This window comes from Nelumbo lutea, chromosome 3 (assembly GCF_056320005.1).
Source record: "Nelumbo lutea isolate HS-2025 chromosome 3, American lotus-T2T, whole genome shotgun sequence".
NCBI classification, from domain to species: domain Eukaryota; kingdom Viridiplantae; phylum Streptophyta; class Magnoliopsida; order Proteales; family Nelumbonaceae; genus Nelumbo; species Nelumbo lutea.
In genome coordinates this window covers 49,575,245-49,594,004 of record NC_142686.1, presented here as the reverse complement: position 1 = coordinate 49,594,004, position 18,760 = coordinate 49,575,245, and the positions used below count along the sequence as shown (strand labels likewise).

Sequence of the window (18,760 nt, the reverse complement as noted above, 5' to 3'; positions counted from 1 at the left end):
ACATGAGTGATCTCCCCCATTCCCCCATTTGGTAACTGTATTAGTTCAAGGAGCAAGATTTTGTAAAAAAGGTTTCAGTGGACACCATGTGGTCCAAAGCACCATTGTCTATAATCCACTCAACAGTGGTAGGTGTCTTACGGCAGAACAATGTTTTGGAGGGAAATTTTTAGTCAGTTGGTCCAAGAGTAATTTATGACCGGCCGGTAATGCAAAACCGCCCGCTTCATTTACTAAAACGTCGCCCTTTTTTATATTATTTCATGGTTTGAACCACTGATGGCAGTTATGCTAAAATCTCCACCATTGGTGTATCTATGCCGCTGTTTTTAATTATGACTGCCGGTTTAATACCGCCAGTTTAGCCGGTTTTTCTTGTAGTGCCTCTCTCCCATTAATATAAACTTAGAAGCAGAACCGCTTAGACTACTGGTTTTTGGGTTAATGGTTCAATCATTCAGTTCAAATAAATCAATTCATGATATTTCAAAAAAATAATAATAATAAAAATTTGACTTCAAATTTGTTATTTGGGTTGAACAAGTCAATAGTTCAATCACCTAGTTTAACGGGTTAATGACCAATTAATTGGGAAAATAGTAGGTTGGGTCGAAAGTATGCGTTCTAACCCTCCCAGACCCAGATTAGAGAAGTTTCAACCAGACAAAAAGAAAATAATCAAAAAAGATTTGGAGATGCAGGGGGTCGAACCCTGTACCTCTCGCATGCAAAGCGAGCTCTCTACCATTTGACCTACATTCCCAGTAAAGCATTATATCCAATAAAACATTATGTACTAGTTTTATATATAACTAGCATCCGTTCACACATTGATATTAAATCGATTAAATTAATGAATGTTGATGAGAACCATAACTATTTGATTAATAATTAAAATAAACCTAAAATCAAAATATTTTCAAGAATATGAATCCTTTAAATTAAAGGCGTCAATGGACTGGTTTTGGCTTGGATCCCGTCCAATCCAAAATCAATTTGGACAGACCAACAAGGCATATTGGATTTGACCAATCTGGTCCAAAATATTTATTAGATTGGATTGCAATGGGTTGGATTAAGCCAATATCTGGTCCATTGATATAAGATAAGAATATATGTGTCAATGGACCCGGTTTGGGTTAAAACCAATCTAAATCAAAATGAATTTGAACAGATTGGACGGTCCATACATTAAATTGGACCAGTCCAAATTGGTCCAAAATATTTATTACATTGGATTAGACCAGATCCATTTATAATGGACTCACATTGGACAGGATCGGATTGGACCAAATCCAGTCCAATTGACACCCCTACTTTAAATCATAAGCTTCTTTTGTTTTGAAAACAGAGTCATACATATTAACAAACCACTTCCAAACTGAAATATTTTCATTTTTTCTTTCTTTATTTTATAGTAGAGTAGATACAAGCCTGATACGAGATATCTATTATTTTGTTCTCCTAAATTCAAATCTAATCACTTATTACTTCAACTGAACTAAATATACTAAAATCTAATATTTTAATTACGAAAATATTTATTAAAAATTGCTTACAAATAGAGGTGCCAATTGGATTGAATTTGGTCCAATCCAATCCAGTCCAATGTGAATCCATTACAAATGAACCTGGTCCAATCTATTTTGGACCATTTTGGACTGGTCAGAGACTGCCCAATCTGTTCAAATTCCTGTTAATTTAGATTGGTTTCAACTCAAACCTGATCCATTGCCACCTATGTTCTTATCTTCTATCAATGGGTCAGATATTTGCTCAATCCAATATAAATTCATTATGAACGGACTAGGTCCAATCCAATATATCATATTGGTTCATCCAGTCCATCCAAATTCAATATGTCTAGTTAGTCCATCCAAATTGATTTTGATTTGGACAGAGTCCAACCTAAAGGTGTAAAGTTTGTCGTGCTGGGCCGACACGACAGGGCTTGTGGGCGGTCAACACAAAGTGAGGGTCGTACTGCCCTCCTCAATGAAAAATTTGGGGGTTGGCCCATGCGAACTCGTGCTGTGCAGTGGGCTGGGCTGGCCCGTGGGCCAAGCCTTGGGCTTGGTTGGGTTGTGCATCGAGCCAAAGCAATTTATTTAAAAAAATTGACAAAAAACTTAAAATTTTAATTTTATATGAATTTTGTGTATACAATTGCTTATATATATAATAATTAAATAAATTAGTATAATAAAATTAAAAATTTATTTATTTTATTAATATATTATATACTATATATTATTATATAATTATAATATATAAATATATATAATATATTTGGGCCATGTCGGCCTGCTCAATTGTGCCGTGTTGTACCAGCCCGTGAACCTAAAACCCAAAGCCTAGCACAGCTCACATGATCATATCAGGCCTGGCACAGCCCGCGGACCATCATATTGGACCGGTTCAAATTCATTCTAGGCCACGGGCAGCACGGCCCGATTTACACATCTAGTCCAATCCAAAACCGGTCCATTAACACCCCTACTTACAAAAGTAAATATTTTAATTGAAAATTATAAATAAATACTATGATGAGGTTGTCTTCGGTTAATGGTCATTTGAGAGTAGGGACTCATCATACCTTTGAATCATTAACACAGGACATTGTCATCTGATTTTTGCCCCTTTTGCCTTGGTCTGTGTACGTGGGAAGGGAGACTTTCAATTTTCATCAATACAAAAATTGAAATAAGAGCTGCTTATCTTATCACCGTACTAGATAGGGAACATCTACATCATTATAGACTTTTTTAGTGTAACTGCCCAGAGCCACGGACATTGAATCACATAATTGCGCTTTGTTGAGCTGCTCTGGAAAAGTTATTAAGGGCCCCATTTCCAGAAGCTATTAAGGGGCCCATTTGGGAGGGTTGAACTGATTTGAACAAGTTAATAAGGGCCCATTTGGGAGTGTTTCAGCGTTCATTGAGTTGCATTGATTGAAAAGTCAACTTCTCAGCTCATATAAGTGTATTACTTCTGGTTTCCTGTTTTCATCAAACACAGCTTCACAGCTTTACCTATCTTACAATGCCAGAAACCGCTGCATAAAATCCCTCCCAAACAGACACTACAAACAAACATAAGCGGAAAGCCAATGTTTTTGGACTCTGGATTTTTTGAGTCAGCTTTAGCTGTTGAGAGTGTTTTCAGGCTAGACACGAATTCACGCCCATGTATATATATATTTATGCCTTTATGGTTAAAAATAAATAAGGGGTAATTACTATTTTACCCCACTTTATAATTATGTGGCACTCGCAAAAATGTTCTCAACAACATAAGCCGTTGGCTCCCAACAACCAAAGATTTTTCCCGACTTTTCACCCAGCAAGTCCAGTCCAGATTTTTCCCTACGATGAAGATGCATGATCAGATACAATACGACCCGCCAAACCATCAAAATAACCAACACATTACATAACCAAAAAAATAATCCAAAGTGTTGAGCGAACCAAAGCCCAAGGTAAGAATTAAGATTGACAAAGATACTAAAGCGTTGCAGCGGACTTTGGGAAGAACTCAGCAAGCAGCTTCTAACATTTCACAGGTTCGAGATCTGACCCCCAAGCCAAGCATCACATGCATGTAAATCCAATTCCATCCTACACAGATAGCGGAGGCAGGGGGAGGATTTCGAACCGCCATTGATTCGGATGGTCAGACTGTTAGTCTCGGGAATCATCTAAGCAATTGGTTTTGTTTTACCTCAAACCCAGTTTCTGGCCAAAAATCGCTGAATCGGTCAATGACCCGTTAATCCGGGTGGTCAAATTATCGACCCGTTAAATAGTTTTTGGCCATTTTTAAATTTTAATTTATTTTGTCAGAATGGCTCATCCCTTTAAACTGGACAGTCAAACCATCGACCCGAAAACCAGTGGCCACAATAGTTCTGGTTCTGTATCATTTTTTAAAGCATTGGTCTCTTGTCTAAAGATCAAGATGGTGTTTAGTCTCATAGGCGTTTTTTTCATTATTTAACTTATATGGTGGCACCCAATGGCGCCTAACTGTCAAAAAACGCTAAAAACATTTTTCAACCAATTCTCATTTTTCAATGAAAGTGAGATGCAAAACATTCATTTAAGCAATAGAACTAAATAGCCCCTAAATGCAAAAGCTCTAGAGCCATTCTTCAAAACAAAGATACAATCATCTTAAAGAATTGGACCATGATACCTGAATGCCACAATATCATAAAAAGTTACAACCAATCAATCGGTATGATAAAAACAATAACCAATTAGCTGATATTCATCAAAATTCAAGTTCTTCCGATATCATACCTATCCGGCATCATAAACATTGCCCATCTTAAAAGCTTCACAATATTCATTGTATTTTTTAAGTGCATCATGATACATCTCAAGTTTAAGATTGTTTTTTCCTATACACTCTGCATTCCTGATACTTTTATACCAAGATTCAAAATATTGTGGTGTACCAATGTATATCATACGATTCATCAGCTTTTAAACCCACTGCAACGCTAAATATGTAAATTTAGTCTAAATGGCCATATTCAGACTTCAGTGGTAACCTTTCCCAGATATTTCTTATCAAAAAAATAAATAAATAATATAAAACTTTCGCAGATATGAACACGACCCAGTTGGTTGCCTCTTTGACTCTGTGCAATACGCATAGTTGATACTCCTTGATTTCATGTAGCCAAACCCATGTAATTGAGACGAGTTTTAGGGAAACCTTGGAATACCCACTTTCTTTTTATTTTGTATTCTTTTAGATGGGGCAGAGACTAGAAAGGCAACAAGTAAACTTAAGCCCTCTCAATGAAACAAAGATGACACTAAGTTCACTATAATGAAATAAACATTGCTATCTCCTCCCCAGCCCCATTTCCGACATAGTTGATTTTCATCATGTACCATGTTTTAGATCCCATTAAAAACTTTCATCATGAACCAGGGCCACCAGGCCCAACTAGAAGGAACTAAGTGATGATAACTGATAAGATCCCCCTATATACATGTTGGCACTTGGCAGTACAGGGTTATTATGCGAAAATGTAAAAAATAAATCCAAAAATGGCATACTGCAGCCACCCCAACATAAGAATTCCTTTGTATTTTTTTTACTTGAAATTCTGCTGCTAACATCCAACTACTAGTTGATTGCAAGGATTGAAAGCCTGAGAGTGAGAGCCTCATCTTCATACGATACAAGGATTAAGAAAGAAGATTATCATCATTAAGTTTGTAGCCAGCAGGTAAACTATCGTAAAACTAATTTCCTTTTTTACAATATTAGTTTTAATGCCCAATAAGTGAGTGTGTAAGCTGCTGTACATGTCATGAAACGCTTCCAACTTGGACCAATTTTACAAAAAAGATGAACCTTTCCTTTAAATATATCTTACACCCCGCTTCTCTGACGATCTCTAGGTTAGATAAACAAGAGCCAGAAACACTGCCCAATGCCCACTGGAAATTCAAATCCATTCATCATGGGCTAATGCCTATTCAACTGCCCCCTCATTATTTACTGCTGTAGAAACCTTCACCACATTTTTTGCAGAGGTAACCCAATCTAATCACAGAAATGGCCAAGTATGCAACCACCAGTATAACCAAGCTGGCTGATGGCTATGAACCAACCATCTGAGGCTCCTCGTTGAGACGTGTAGCTCAATCAGGTTTCATTAGCAAATGGATATACCACTGCCGTAAGAATGTATCTTCATTTTCCCTCTTTCATTACCAATGAAATGATATTTAACGGTGATCACGTTGCACCAGAACTTCCGGTAACGCCACCACCATCCCTTAGCCCCTGAAGGCAACCCTGAAGTGTTCTTTGCACATTATCTGCAACCACTCTCAACCTCCCCTGTGCAACATCTCCAGCTGAAGTTGCACTCAATTCCACTGTTCGGGCTACCCTCTGCTTACACTTCTCCCAGTCTTCCAATCTCAACCAACAAGCTCGGCCTCCATGGCTACCCTCCATTCCAAGAAAAGAAACATGAGGGTTTTCACCAAATGAATATCTCAATCTCACAGAAACACAGTAGGGCAACCAAGCAGCCCCACCAGCAGCATTTATGTGAGGTATGTGTACAGGATCAAGGACAACAGTAAGTCCAAAATCAACAGAGTTGTGAGGCCGATCATAATGGATATTGCTTTTTGAAGTTGAAGAATGCTCAGGATTCTCTTCCATGGTTGATCCCGCATGATTCTCAAGACATAACTCAATACGAGGCTTTTGTGCAGGGGCGATGTCCCCACCCTGTGCCTGTGATAATCCTTTTTTCCAAGCAATTAGTTTCAAGAACTCACGCAGAACTGAAATGGGTAACGTGAGAAGAGTGATGAAGGATGCAACCCGTGATGCATCATAAGGCTCTGATGCAACACGACGGCTGAAGTAGTCACATATTTCTGATATTTCAGCCTGTGTCAATTCCTCTTGAGCACTAGCTTGGTTTTGCTGCTGTTGTTGCTGCTGCTGGTGATGGAAGCGCTTCACACTCAACACTTGCAGAAGAAGTTGTACTCTGTGGACACTCACCGCAAACACATAGCCCCTGCAAAAAGAAATATTTTCAGATCCAGAACTAGGAATCCTGACAGGGAAAGCATGAACATCACAGAGGAGCATTGCTAAATTAATTTGCATGCAAAAAATTGTGTAAAGCAGTGGATAATCCTTAAGATACCTATAAAGCACAACAATATTTTCTATCACAAAAACTATATGCATTGTTAAATAAAAAACTTTCCTCATCTAAGAAAATGGAGCACTCCCAACTACCAAAAGAGATTGAAGAATAATAGGATAGAAATACCTGCTTCTTCCATGTTATAACTATCCAAAGGAGATGCAAAAATTGAATTGATAGGTTGAAATTTCAAAAGGGTCAGTAAATTGAGGCCAAGAAAATCTAAAGATCAAATTGCAGATTCTTTTCAGGAACTTTTCAAGGTTTCAAATATATTGAGTAGGGAAGACATTAAAAAATGTTATTTATCAAAAGAGACATTAAAAAAATGTTTAGAACAGTTTAGGTGAAGAACAGGGATCTCTGCTGGAGGGACCCATTATTAATGGTAATACTAAAGTGGCTCTAGATCAAGTGGAGCCCTCCAAAGTATTGTGTTTTTAAAAAGGACGAGGGGTAAAACCAAGGTTGAAAATTCCAATACAGTACACCTGATACAGGACATATCGTATTGTATCTTGTCAATACCGATACACCTATTTAAAGGTTTCTTAAGTATTGTTTTTAATAAATAAAATATATAATAATATGCTCAAAACTCAAATTTTGAAAAAAAAACTAAAAGAATAATAAAACGCAAGGGTCAAAAGTATCGGTGCACCCTTCCTGTCGTACCAGGGTGTATCGGAATTTTGAAGCTTCCATAAAATCAAGTATATGGCATTAAAACTTGATATGACCAAAGCCTATGACAGAGTTGAACTTTTCTTAACAAGGTCATGGAAATATGGGCTTTGGACCAAGTGTAGAAATTGGATAATGCAATGTGTCTCCATAGACTATAGTCACCTATAGGGTCTTGGTTAATGAATCCCCTGAATGAGTGATCCCAGAGAGGTCTCAAACGTGGAGAACAATGTCTCTTTTTCTCTTTCTGTTGATTTCAGAAGCACAGTAATCAACCATTAAAATAAATCAAGAAATATAAAAAATAACTTTTCAGTTAAACTCAACTTTAGATATTTGGTCATCTTTCATTTGTCTTTTGTTGATATCAGCTATTTATTTGTTCAATCAAACTTAAAAAGAGGCAAAGAAACCATTAACATCATTTTTTTGTATTGGTAACTACAATAACTTTATTAAATGTATAAAACAATAGTTGTGTAGAATACGCTAAGTGTCACATGAGAAGAAGAATGCTGTGCATTTCACTACCACTAGTGAGGTTTGCATTTCCCCCCCTTATTTTATTTTTTTACATAGGTGTTCCTGAGTTGCATTGGTAAATTCTTTTATCTTTGTTTTTTATGAATACACTAAACAAACCCCTCTCTCTCTCTCTCCATTCTTTTATCTTTGTTTTTTATGAATACACTAAACAAATTGACGATGGGTTTGTAGTCAAATTCTAATATACAAAAATCAAGACTAATAAACATTAGATTTGAATAACTGTTTATTAAATATCTAATAATACCTGAACTGAAATCAAGATGGCCTTGCCCAAAAAGTAAGTTGACCAACCATCTAGAAGTTATTTTCTTTCTTTAATATACATGCTTCATTCTCATCTGGATGCCCTGGGAAGTGTTCCAGAGAATCTTGTGTATTAGCAGTCACAATGAACATCCCATCCCAAGTTTCCAATTAAAGACCAAGATTGACAAACTGTCTCTAGTTGGATATTTTGCAAGGATGGTGCTCTGGATTGGCTACATATTGTAGGGGACAAGATGTCCTTGCAAATGATACTGAGCCACCCTGATCATTCCATCCAGGGAAGGACTCATTTTTTCGTATATTTTGTAAAGGGGCTCTTGTACATGGGTTTGGGTTGTTCTAGATTATTCTCCACCTATTCCTAGGACATAATACTTGCTCCATATTTACATTTTATAACTAGTGCGGCTGATTGCTCCTGATATAAATCAAGAATCTAAGCTGATGTCTTTTTAGATATCTTTCTTATATTTTGTCTCACCCCCCTCCTTTGTTTGAGAATTATACAAGTTCTTCATTAATGAAACTAATCAAATCATGTCTGCATTTTCAGTTTTCAACTAATTATTTAATAAAATGCAAGCCTGATAGCCAAATGGAATTAAAAACCTTCTTTAATGTAAACAAACAGTTTCAGGGCAACCAAGAAATCACTTCTAATAAACAAAATGATAGGAATTAGTGTTTACCCCACAAAGAAACGTAAGGCTGGTTGCTCCTGGTCCAAATTTAAAAGAGCACCTTCGTTGTCCTTAAGAATTGACCCAAGAATCTCTTTCAAAAGATCAGGTAATTGTGCAAATAGCCACAGAACTCCAAGGTATTTGAGAATTCCCCGTAAAACCTTTTTGAGAGCAACGACAGGAACCCATCCACCACCATATCCTCCATCATCCCCAAGCCCAATGAAAGCTGTATTGAGTTCTCCCCTTACATGCACAGGTACACCTGTGCCTGGTGTTCTACGTAAAGGTAATCCTGAGCCAACAGCTGCTAAATTTTGAGTTAACAGAGCATTGCCCATGCGACTTAGACCAGCTACCTGGTTTCCAGTCATTGGAGTCGATCTAGAAATCGGACTAGAAGCTGTAAGGTTAACACGGCTTCCACCAGCAGCAGAAAGTTGTGCAACTGAACCAGGGTTCAGATTGCTTGAATTGACAAGTCCAACTGGCTGTTGACCACCACTGAAATTAGGTTCTAGACCATTCAACTCCTGGGCAACATGCTCCATTATGAAAGGTCGAAACTGAGGGCATGGTAATGATCCCCCAAAAGAAGGACCTCCTTTGGGTGGTGTTGCTGGCTGTAACCAAACCTGATCTCCAGCGAAGCAACGCATGTCAACTGCAAAGTTTTTACGATAGATGATGCGAATCCAGTATGGACCGCGCAATACAACAGAGACATCAATTGGAAGCAATGAGCTAGGAACAATTCCAGGTCCACCTCTTCCTGCAACAGCCAATGTTGCAACACTATGAAAGCTGTGACTCCCAAGAGGACCCATGCCAGTACTTGCAACAGGATTTCCTACAGTAGAAGATGTAGCCTGAGTAGCATTTGACGATGAACCGCCTGGCAACAGTCCTTGCGATGGCATAAAACCGTTTTGCTTTGGAATAGCAGAGAGATTGGCTGTTACACCAGGAGCACCAGAAGCAGGACCAGCACGTGCAGGTCGAGTTGCAGCTGCAAGAGAAAGCAAAGGTCCTGCAGTCAGGCGAATGCAGTCCAAAAGTGATGAAACCTCAGCTCCATTGATAAAATCTTCCAGGAACTGTCAAGAACAGAGAAGTTGCATGTTAATGCTTTGCTAGAAATTAGAAAAAAAACACAATTTTGTAAGAAAGAAATGATATATTGATTATGATAAAACACAAATCCTCCCTCTTCTAAATTGTAACCCAACAATCCAAAATAAAATTAAAAAGAAATATCTCAAGAAGATTATGATATATCATACCAAGAAATTAAATATCATTTTATCCCATGCTTTTGGCTGTCTTGAGTGTGTTTTCCTTTAACTCCACTAAATATTTGGATTTGAAGTTGTAAACTTGTAATACTCTCCAGAGAAACCTTATCCAGTACACTTATATGGCATTCGCAACAAAACAATGCCAACCACTTCAACAACTGTTCAAAGAATTAATTAGATAGTGACCCTGGCTCAAGGCACTTCTATAAAAGGAGACAAATTGTGGATCAAATATGGGTGGCTAATGAAGCAGTTGATGATATAAGGAGCTCCAGAAGTGGGGATTTGTGTATAAATCAGATCAGAAAAGCATGCAACCATGTTAACTTGATGTTTTCTTAACTGGCTGCTCAATAAGATGGGAATTGGAATGCAATGGATCAAATGGAACCCCAAAAGGTTTTATAAAGCAACCAGAGAATTGAGGGAGGGAGACCCACTCTCTCCCCTACTATTTATTTTGGTGGCAGCAGATGAAAAGAGACTAATCCCCACATTGGTAGGAGCCTCATGCATTGGGCTGCCCTTTTAGTTAGTCATAATGTTTACTATGTATAACATATTGTTTACGTAAGACGCGTCCATGAATCCTACTTTTGGTTTCACCAAGTCAGACTACCAGTAATGTGTCAAATTCCAACTCCCATTTCCGAGTTCATGCCATCTCTGACAAAAACATATTCATTTTAGTCATCCTTACCACACTCAAATATCTCATGGGACTTTGGATTCAGGAGAGGTTTGAGAGACCATGAAACTCTTGAGATCATAAGCAAGATTTTTTGGTAATTAAAAAAAAAAGAAAAAAAAAATATTAACATGAAAGAATAATACATCAAAGGTGATGAGAGGTCACAGAAGACGATCAAAATATAATAAGCAAAACATCACTATAATACAACAGTGATCAAGATTAGACTTCTAAAACAGATCAAAAGTTGTCTTCAAACACTTATTTTGATACACCTTCAAATTCTGACAAGACTAATACCCAGTCCCTACTCCCTAAGTGTTTTTTCCACTTAAGTAAAACGTTATGTTCTCCGGTCTTCAATATTGACCTCCAAATGTTCTTCTATTTCCTTCCTTCCAAATTTCCCAATAGATGGCAAAAGGAATGCAACTCCAGACAGTCTTGGATCTCCTATTTCCTCTTGAGATAGGCCAGCAGCCAAAGAGTTCACATGGGGGTTTTTGGAATCCACATGTCAAGACCAAAAAGATTGAAAAAACATTGCCAAACAAATTTCAAAAAGCAACATCCCATAAACAGATGCATCACGTCCTTCCCATCAATGATACACAGAAAACAACTTCCCGCAAGTGAAATCCTCTATGATCACGAGTCAGTATGCTATCCAATGAGACCATCCATGCAAAAGTCTCCATCCTTAGAGGCATTGGATTTTACCCAAACCCCTTAAACCCTGATCTGTCAACTTGATTTCTCGCCAAGATTTTGTAATAAGACTTAACTAAAAACGTTCGTTTATGCTCTCTTTCCACCACTTACATCTCATCTTTCTGTCTGGATCTCTGTATACTGCAACTTTTCCAGCAACTCAACACAATCTTCTATCTCCCAAATCAAGCAAAGGGCTACTAAATCCGGGACTCCACTCCGCTCTTCCTTGATTCACATCATGCATTTCAGAAATTAAAACATTTTTCCAACTGAGCCCATATAGCCTTGACAGATCTCGCAAAGTTCATCTCCTTTGTTTCCCAAAACCTTATGCTGTTTCCATTTCTCACCTTGAAAGATGAACAATTCAACCAGGATGGTTGAAAGTTCATCTCCTTTGTTTCCCACCCAAAATGCTACTCCCAACTTACATGCAACTACCTTTCTCCTTAGTGAATATCTTTCCTCCCCAAATTTCTACAGCCATTTCCCTAACAAATCTTCATAGTGACTTCACCTCCTGTGTCTCATCAGCCTATTAGAATTTCTTAAACCTATCTTCATTGACTCAAGGTCATGACAAACAAATCTGGAGCCATGATACATTGGGTCACTTTTCCTATGCTTCTTTTTAAAAAATCCTTGAAGAAACTCCCTCGCAATACCCCCCTTCCAATGAATGCCCTTTGGGTGGACAGAGTGTCTGGAGGTTTTTCTCCAGAGCGTAAATCATCTCTTTCTTGAGTTCTTATTCAGAACTAGGATCTAGAGGTATTCTCCAGCTTATGGGGCCCTCATTGAACAGCTCATATGGATGTAGCTGAGCTGCTTACAAGCCAACAAGATCATATGCACACAAAAATAAGAAGATTATTGTGGTACAGAATGACAGCAGTAATAAATTTGAAGTGCCTGTGAAGATTCTGGAGAAAGGAACACGAGCACATTTGAATACAGAACTCAGAGCATGGACTATGTAATTAGACGTGTCTAATAAGGATGACCCATTGGGGAAAGAATAAGAAGTTTAGAGGAGATACATATGATTCCATCTTGAAATGATGGTATGAATTGGTTAGTTCAGATTTTCACAGGGTAGTTAGACAGGTGGCATGGACAGTGCCCAATCCAGTAAAGATAAAACTGAACTATCATGGCAGCTCACTAGGGAAGCCAGGACACTCAGGGTTGGGCGGTGTATTCAGAGATTGTGAGGGACAAATACTGCTAAGTTACACAGGAACTGCAGAGAATGGGAACTTCCTACGAGAAAAGCTCTTAACACTTGTTTTACAGATTATGACTGGCAGCAGAGAGGGAATAGAGGGATTTAATGGTTGAGAATGAATTTCAAGTGGTGATTAATTGGTTTAAGCAAAGACTGAGGACCCTTAGAACCTACAGCACCTGTTAACAGAAGCCATGACTTTGGCAGCCATGAATTGCTCATTCAGTTGGATGCCATTGGCTGATAACAATTTGGCAGATTTCAGACCTGCTAGCACTGTTCCAGCTACTTCAGACTCAGCAACCACACCCAGATCAGCAAGATTCAAGGGTCTGGAAATGGTCTAGTGATGGCATTTTCTCTGTGGCTCTCAGGCTTTTCTGTGGAAAGAGGTACGGCTCCTTCACATTCCAACAAAGGTGTCTTTCCTGGTTTGGATGGAAGCTCTTGGCAAATGCCTTTCAAAGGATCAGCTGGACAAGAGAGGTTTGATGCTGGACTCTCTGATCTGTGTCATGTGTGACAAGGAAGTTGAGTCTGTTGATCATCTGATGAGTGTCAGCTGGCGTTTGCCGAGTTCTCTGCGTGATTAGCTTTTTTTCCTGAAGTTGACAGGCTTAAGTGAAAGGGGCAAGGTGCTATGGAGTGCTATTCTTCACATGGTGTGTTGGGTTCTATGGTAAGAAAGAAATGGAAGGATTTTTTAAGAAAAATTCTGTTCTTTAAATTATGTGGTGGTTCGGGCAATGGCTACTCTGCATTCTTGGCTGTCTGCCAAGGATTCTTTCAAACATATCCCACATCATCAGTATTTGATTATGACACCCTGCTTTTTTAATATCAGAGCCTGATTATCTCTTCTTTTTGGCCTTGAAAACCTAGTTTTTTTTCCAGGTGGCTTCTCTGTATGGCTGTACATGGAGCATACTGGACAGATATATATTTTTTGTTCTTCAGAGTATAATTTCAATACAATACCTTACCTCTTTTGCAAAAAAATGGCAGGTAGCCTCACAAGGATGGAAATGTAAAGGACAGAATTGGAGTGGGATATAGGGGTGCAAATGGATCAGATCATGATTCGATCCGATCCGAGATCCAATCCTATTTGGTTGAATTCGGATCACCCCTGGCAAAAAATGTTCAGCACCTTGTTATCCAACAACAAATCTGATAAAGATGAACTTTGGTAGTTGACAGGATGCAGCATGAGAAATTCAGGTTTGTCTTGAGCTTGAGTATACAGATTGAGAAGGAAATTTTCTAGCTCCTTCCTTTGGGTTGATTGGTTATGGTGATTCAAATATAAATTTGGCAATACTACCAAGACGAAGGATAGCAAAATCTCTGGATTTCAATATATACTGGATGCAGGAGATTGATATGTGATTGTGAGATAGATAAGAAATTATACAGAATTTTGGAGATAGACATACCTTAAAGGAAATCAAAATATTATATAAACTTATAGATGGATAGCAAGATCAGCCAATAGCATAACTGAGGGTTTGGCAAAACAAGGAATAAACAGGAAACAAATATATTTGGGCTTAATATCTGAGGGTGCTAGGGATAGGAGTTGTAAACAGATAATTGTTTTAAATGGTGCATCAAACTGTTTATTATACATAGTTCAATAAAAGTTTCTGTTACTAATAAAAAATAAACAATTCAAACTTATGCAGGATTTCAAGGTACAACTCTACAAGCTTTGTGTTGACAATATGATAATTTAACTGGCTGAGATAGGAGACTTTTTGAAATATTCTATTTCTTTCAGAATTTAGATTTCCATAATTTTTTGTATATCAAAATGTTATATTGGTAGTTTTTGTAAATTAAGTTTTATTTTGTTTTTTCTTCAAAAGCCAATCCTCACTTCATTCAGACCTGTGCTATACTTTGTGTTTCATGCTCTATGAACTCCTTGCACATTAATTGTGCCTTTCACTTTTAAAATACTGGATAGACATCATTCCTTGATTATGTGTATTATGTGTAGCAAAGTGATGCGAACTAGCAGAACTACACCTTCACAGGAGCTCCCCTCCACCCCACCCCACCCCACCCCACATCCCCACCCAATACACAAATGCAAGAAAATTTGTATGTGTTTTAAAGCATTTTTTGATGTCTTCAGGACAACCTAGTTTGGTGTGGCAAGCTCATGGAACTGGTATCATGTACCCATTCACTTCATCAACACATTGATCAGTTTAAAAGCTTTAAACTAAATTGCCTGACAGGAAATGACATCAACTGCTGAGAATATGAAATTAATACAAGGCATTAGCTAGGGTTGTAAATGGGTTGGGTAGAATTGGATATATCAATAGGGCTGTTCACAAATAAATTCAAACCGACCAACCCGGCCGGACCCAACCCGATTTGGCCGGTTTTTCTTCACCACCGGTCGGTTTCGGGTTGGAAAGATGGGTAAACCGATAATTTGATTCGGTTTCAGTTTTCACACATGAAAACCGAACCGAGTTATCTATAAATATATTCACTGAAATATTATATATAATATGTATATTCCGAAATATATATTTCAGTTTTAAATGTATTTCCAATAAATATATTCTCATTGAAATATTATATATAATATGAATATTTCAGTTTTAAATAAATATATGTATATATATATATATATATATATTGTTTTAAATATATATATTTCTGATATGTATATTTCAGTTTTAAATATATTTCCAGAAAACATATTCTGAAATATTATATATAATATGTATATTTCCAATATATATATATATAAAGCTGAAATATATATTTTGGAAATGTATATATTTAAACCCAAACCAACCCAAACCGACCAGGTCGGTTTTGCTTAATAGAGGGTCGGTTTTGGTTTAATCTTTAGGTAACCCGACCAGGTCGGGTCAGTTGAAAAAAAAACTAGTAAACTGACCCAACCCGACCCATGAACAGCCCTATATATCATACACCTAGATCCAAATTTCATTGATTAGTATCCAGATTCAAATAGAATTCATAATACAATTAGATATTGAATAGAATTAATAAAGTGAACTCAAAATGATCAAAAATATTAAATTATTAATAAAAGAACTAAAAATGACTGATATTGTATATCATGAACAAAATGAATCAGAAATAACTTGTATGAAACACTAAAATAGGAATCTTTAGTAAAACTACAAAATTCAAACCACTTTACTAATAGATACAATATAAATTTTAACAATATATAAGCATATACATTTGAATTGAATCAAAACAAATCGGATATGGATGAATCCATATTTGATCCAATTATAGACAAATTGAAATTGGCAGATAAATAATTTGAATTCAAACAAACAATACCATTTGCAGCCCCAAGTAAAGCTAATAATACCACAAACAAGAATATGAGCAAATCATATAGCGCTAATAAATCCAATCCCCAAACATATATAAACCACATAGATGAAACAAGCACACACCTTGGTATGAGGCCAAAGTTGATCGGGAGAAACATGCATCGTGCAGCCCTCTTTACCTGACTCCCACTCTACAACAAAGCGGGCTACCACCCCAGGACCAAAACTAAACCACAAACTCATAAGACCCACTGCTTCAATTCTAAATGACCTCCTCATCTGGTCTGTCACCTTGTCACCAACCTCAATGGAACCTTTTCCCCCAACAGGAGCTTTATTTTCAGCATTTGCACAATTCTCTTCTAGTTTATCCTCTGGTCTTACTCCAAGCAACTTCCGCATTCCAAGAGCAAAAGATCGAGCATTGGAAAGCCTTCTTAGATCAGCCACCAACTTCTTAATACTATCAGCCTCAACAGATCTATAACTTAGAACAACACCTTCTGGATCATAACGGATATGAGAATCAATATCAGATGTATTAGCAATACGAACACCAGAACCCCATGGTGTAGTGTTACTTCCCTTCTGTAGTTCCCAGAGGTCTCTGAAGTGCTGGTCATTTATCTTGACATCCCAGTACATGCTTCCAGGTCTGCCAAGTCGAAGACATATGTGTTTCCATGAATCATCCCTCGCAAATGGAAGCCTGAACCATAAGTTTGAGGATAGAGTTCGTAGACCAACTTCTTCAACGTATGGAATGTCAAGAGCATCCATCTGGCTAGTTAGCCGAGCATGTTTGATACAAAGTGAGCAGTGCCTCACCACATGAAGAAGAGCTATAACATAAATGTTAGAAGGTGTGTTCCCTTTATTTGCTTCAGCTAGAAGATTTCCATAAGTATAACCCTCAGTTCTAGAGATAAAATCTGATGAGTACAGAACTTGTGGAGGATGATTGCCTGATGATTCTGAGGTCTTCCTTCTCTTAGAAGAACCTGTACTTGTTTCTACCCCTTGGACTGAAGGGATTAACTTTACTATATCTGAAATTGTACGTTTTCGTGGATTTCTATCATGTTTAGGCATTATATCATAACTCGTACTCTGAGAAATCCCAGGTTCTGGAGCTTGGGCTGAAGAAAGAACATTGATTAAGATAAATATAATGAGTAAAAGAGATAATATCCCAATTGGAAGTCATATAAAACCAAGTAATAATTTAAAACTTTAGAGGAGGGATCTTACATACGGGAGTAGCAGTCCACATGTTGGATCCAGAGGCTCTAACAGAAACACCTATTTGCCCAGTGGGTGAGTTTCTAAGACCATTAGATTTCATGTTTGGTGCAGAAGCTCGAGATCCTGTTGGTCGTAATGGAGAAGAGAGCCGCGATGTCCGACCACCAGAAACATCTTTAGAAGATTCATTCAGAAATTTTACTTGATCATCATCCATACTAGAAGAGCTGATCTCAACTGAATGTGGAGACCTAAGAGAAGTCAAATCATGATCAGATTTTGAAGTTGATAGTTTTTGAATGGAGGGGCTCCTAACAGGGCTTGAAGAAAGAGAACTGACAGAGCTGGACTGAACTATTCCCTTCAAATTGTTTGATGGATATAAAGGACTATTAAAATGGGCACCACTAATAGTAGACTTTGTTACATTGTTAATCTGTGAAAACTGTGAACCCCCCTCCCACTTAGGAGATGAGATTCCAGACTTCATCCCTTGATGATTCATCGGAAGAGAACCCAGAAAAGGGGACGCATTAAATGATGAAGAGAGATGATTGTTTACAGGAAAAGGAGGACTCAATGCCCCTTTCTCAAGCTCAAACACCTCATCAACCACAGATGAAAAACTTGGATGAGGACATCCAGATGACTGTACAGAAGTTTCTAAACCAAACTCAGAGAGAAGACCATGTTCAGAAGATTGATTGGGCCCCACTGCATTTGGCAAAGAAGAAAGTATCCTATCCCAGTCCAGAAGACTGGAATTGAATTCATCCTCGAGTATTTGTAGCTGACCAATGTCAATTTTGTTAAAGCGTATAACATGACTGGAGTCACTAGATGTATGAGATTTCCCAGATGGATCTGGCTGGGTCTCTAGAAGTTTAAAGAGTGGTTTGAAGTCCTTATCAAGTTGCATCAGCAAAAAATAAGAGCTCCCACACTGTGGAAACCCCATTAACAACAAACTTGATCCATTCAAAATCGTCTTTGGTATCTTTACCGCAGCCAAACCGTGTTCATAAACCTGCAAGAACCAAATGTTCAGTCATATGTGCAAATTCACAAGTGATTGAAATATAAGATCTCAAGAATAGTTGACCCACCAATAGCGGACCGTGTGCACAACATAAAACATTAATGAACACTACCAACAAACTTCAAATGGTCCTAAAAAATACCATAAACAAAGGTACCAGAATACTGCACAAAATTCAGTACTCACATTATGCATCTATCTTCTTTTATGAGCAATACATGACACATTTGCAGCAGCAGAAGGTTGTCGTTTATTGATTTACTTAAAAATAGAAAGGAAAGACAAGGCACGAAGAGATTATTGGAAAGAGTATAC

At 37.7% G+C, this 18,760-nt stretch overlaps 1 protein-coding gene across 1 annotated transcript in view; it reads right to left on the bottom strand.

Moving 5' to 3' along the window:
* Positions 1-5,207: 5,207 nt before the first annotated feature.
* SWP (RNA polymerase II transcription mediator) overlaps positions 5,208-18,760 on the bottom strand; it is a 33,051-nt gene continuing 19,498 nt past the window's right edge. The window contains exons 5-8 of the mRNA XM_088978647.1: positions 17,413-18,433; positions 16,285-17,300; positions 8,896-9,986; positions 5,208-6,568 (exon numbers count right to left, since the gene is read on the bottom strand). Coding sequence (XP_088834773.1) covers positions 5,764-6,568; positions 8,896-9,986; positions 16,285-17,300; positions 17,413-18,433 — 3,933 coding nt within the window. The 3' untranslated portion in view covers positions 5,208-5,763. The remainder of the gene's footprint in view (positions 6,569-8,895; positions 9,987-16,284; positions 17,301-17,412; positions 18,434-18,760) is intronic.